Source organism: Chrysochloris asiatica, unplaced genomic scaffold (genome assembly GCF_000296735.1).
Source record: "Chrysochloris asiatica unplaced genomic scaffold, ChrAsi1.0 scaffold00330, whole genome shotgun sequence".
Taxonomy (NCBI): domain Eukaryota; kingdom Metazoa; phylum Chordata; class Mammalia; order Afrosoricida; family Chrysochloridae; genus Chrysochloris; species Chrysochloris asiatica.
In genome coordinates this window covers 2,031,974-2,035,516 of record NW_006408848.1, presented here as the reverse complement: position 1 = coordinate 2,035,516, position 3,543 = coordinate 2,031,974, and the positions used below count along the sequence as shown (strand labels likewise).

The 3,543-nt window shown below is 35.7% G+C and overlaps 1 protein-coding gene across 2 annotated transcripts in view; it reads right to left on the bottom strand.

Annotated features, from left to right (window-relative positions):
* Window positions 1-543: 543 nt before the first annotated feature.
* SRP19 (signal recognition particle 19kDa) overlaps window positions 544-3,543 on the bottom strand; it is a 14,235-nt gene continuing 11,235 nt past the window's right edge. For both annotated transcript variants that reach the window (XM_006875512.1, XM_006875513.1), the window contains one exon: window positions 544-677. In XM_006875512.1, coding sequence (XP_006875574.1) covers window positions 544-677 — 134 coding nt within the window. The remainder of the gene's footprint in view (window positions 678-3,543) is intronic.

The following is a 3,543-nucleotide window of genomic DNA, read 5'->3' as shown; positions in this document are numbered from 1 at the left end:
TGCACCAAATTGGCACCGTTAGGCCTCTTAAAGCTTGAGGCAATAATCTTAAGGATGTTAGATATAGGCCACAGATGGTGAAAAGATACAAAGAGGGCATCACTGAGCAGCTAAACAAACACCTGTAATAACCAGCCTTTGGCATTAATCAGTTCATAAGCAAAAGCTACTACAGTCAGTTTCAATTTTATTGCATTAACCTTAACGATAAACAAATTATATAGTTCAAATGTTATTAAATTGATTTCAAACATAGGTTTCCAGAGGATAAACACAGGATTTCAAGTCATGTATGATGCAGTCCATTGTCCATTTAAAAATATGCTTCTTTCATCCACACAAAGCACTGAAAAGGCCATTTTTTCTTTTATACTGCATGAAAGCTAGGTGCAAATGTTGATGTTAATTTACTTCATTGTCAACTTGGATGATGAAGCTGGGAGGCACAAAAGTTCATAGTTAAAGATGCAAACAAAAAGCTTCTTTTAGTTCTCTGATAGGAAATGGAGGCCTTCTTTCATGTCTCTTGATTCTTACAGCAGATCACTTCTTCTTCTTCCCTTTTCCTTTTTTACTTCCCTCTCCTTGCTGAAGACTTTGGTCACCACCACCTGTTTTTTGTGTCCTTGTTTTTAGTTTAGGTATCATTTCCGCTGCATACAACATTACTGACTTACCTAGGAACCAAAAGGTAGGCTTAGTATATAGTATAGGAAATAAGACATAAAAGGTCATTAACTTGAATATCATTAAATCTGGAAAACCATCACCATGTTAAGACAATGGGAAAACAAAACAAAAACACACACACAAAGACAGTGCCTTGCTCAAGTAAGGTGTCTGCTGGAGAAAATGAAGTACTGAAATAGGGAACAATGCTAAAAAAAAAGTACCAAAAGGGGCAAAATCAAAATTTCAAGCAATATGTTTGAAACAAAAATTTTGGTCATGGTTCTAGTAACTGGCTTGAAGACCAAGAAGACTATATGTAAAAATAACGAGTTGGAAACAAGGAGTCACAATATTATATCTTCAAGCAACACAAACACAGGGCTATTTAGTTTTACTAGCAAAAACCAAGTATCCTTAAGCTGTAAGATCTTCCCCAAATGCTTAGATGATCTACACTTACATGTAACCCTTCCCTGTGCAGCTACCACCAGAAGCCTCCAGCTCTAGTAGTTAGTTGCCTTCCTTCTCCCAGCACACTAAGTCTCTCAGTTTTCCCCTCTTTTCGTTGTAGTAAAGTGCAGTCAAGTTGGTTCCGACTCATAGTGACCCCATATAGGATTTCCAAGGAGCAGCTTATGTGTTTGAACTGCCGACCCTGCGGTCCAGTTCTTACCCTACAGCACCATACCAGGATTCCTCTTTTTCACTCTTGCATCTTCTTATTGGAAACTGGATGTACTATTTGTTCAACCTCAATTTTTACTTCAATTTACTATTCAAATCAAATCTCTCTCCCTATCTTTTCAGAGATAATTGTGTATCAATTAAGATCAAATCAGTAATAAAAAAAATCTTCCAACAAAGAAATGCCCAGGATTGGGTGGCTGTTCTGGTGAATTCTATCAACTATTTATATATATAAATTCTTTTTTCTTCTCAGTTGCTGCTGAGTTGATTCCTACTCATGGCAAGCCCAGGTATTTCAGTGTGCAACTGTACTCCATGGAGTTTTTGATGGCTGTGACCTTTCAAGTAGACAACCAGAATGTTCTTCTGAGGCATCTCTGGATGGATCTGAACCACTAACTTTTGGTTACTAGCAGATAACTTAAAATATAAGAATTAACACCAATCCTTTTAAAGTTCATCCAAAAAACAGAAACTTCTGAATTTATTTTTATGCAACCAGCATTACTCTGATACTAAAGCCAGATACAGACAGAGAAGATTACAGACCAAGATCCTTTAAGAAAGACTCCTAGTGTGGCACTGTAGGATCAGCACGGGACCACAAGGTTGCCAGTTCAAACCCACCAGATGCTCCTCAGAAATCAGAGTCGCTATGAGTTGGAATCGACACAACGGCCCTAAACAAAAAATCCCTTAAGAACATGGATGCAAAAAAAACAAACAATAAAAAATGAAAAATAACAACTTCAAACCCACCAGCTGTTCCTCAGAAACTCTACAGGGTTGCTTTGAGTCAGAACTGACAGATGGCTCGTAACAGTAAAATAGAAGGAGAAAAGAAGGAAAATTGTATCTGTTCAGAGATGATAATCTTTATGTAAAGAAGGCCAAAGGAGCTACCAAAAAATACTGTTAGAGCTAATAAAAGAATTAAACACATTTTCAGGGTAGAAGATTACATAGAAACATCTATCTTAGTATAAGAAATGAAAGACCTAAATCAGACATTAATGAATTGGCGAAGATGATAAAATTGTCACAAAGTAATCCACAGATTCAATTTTAATCAAAGTTTCACTTTTTTTTTTTTGCAGAAATAGAAGGAAAAGAATTCTAAAATTTCTATAGAACTTCAAAGGACTCCATACAGATAGCTAAAACCATCTTGAAAAGAGTAAAGTTTTTCTAATTTCAAAACTTACTAGAAAGCCACAGTAATCAAAACAGTGCTGTAAGCAACAGACAATTAGACCAATGGAACAGAATTAAAGTCAGAAATAAATCTTTACAACTATACGGTCCACTGTGTTAAGTTCATTAAATGGGAAAAGAGTGTCTTTAACAAATGGTGCTGGGAAAACTAGATATCCACATGCAAAAAAGAATGAAGTCTGAACCTAACCTTATGCCAGACACAAAAATTAACTCAAAATGGATTTAAGAACTAAAACTATAAAACTCTGTTTTCAAAGAAAGCATACAGAAACACACATGATATTGGACTTGGTAATGGTTTTCTAAATATGACACAAAAGTTCAGTAAACAGAAATTAAAAATAGATGACAAAATTTGGACTTCATCAAAATGAGAACTTTTGTGTACAAAAGGACACTATACACTATCAAGAGAGTGAAAGATAACCCACAAGATGAGAGAAAATATTTGTCAATCACTTACAAGAATTTGCTTCTAGAATTCATAAAGAACTACAAGTAATAATAAAACAATCCAAATTTAAATTAGTTAAGTATCTGAATAGACATTTCTTTAAAGAAGATATATGAATGACAATGGTGTTGCTAAGTGCTGTCTAGTCTGTTCGAACTCATGGAGACTCTGTACAGGGTTTCCAAGCTGGTGGGCTGAACTGCTAGTCTTCCAGTCAGCCCGCCTGTGTTTATCTAAGAGAACCGACCAGGGCTCCATGAATGGTAACAAGCACAAGAAAAGGTGCTTAAAGTTATTAGGGAATTACAAATCAAAACTACAAGGAGACAACGTCACACATTCAAAGATGGTGATTTAAACCATAAACAAACAATAAAAAATGAAAAATAACAAGTGTTAGTGAGGATGTGGCATAACTGGAAACCTCCTATATTGCTGGGAGCAATGCGTAATCATGCAGTCACTGTAAAAAACAGCTTGGGCATCCAAATTGGCAAAGAGGAAGTAAAACT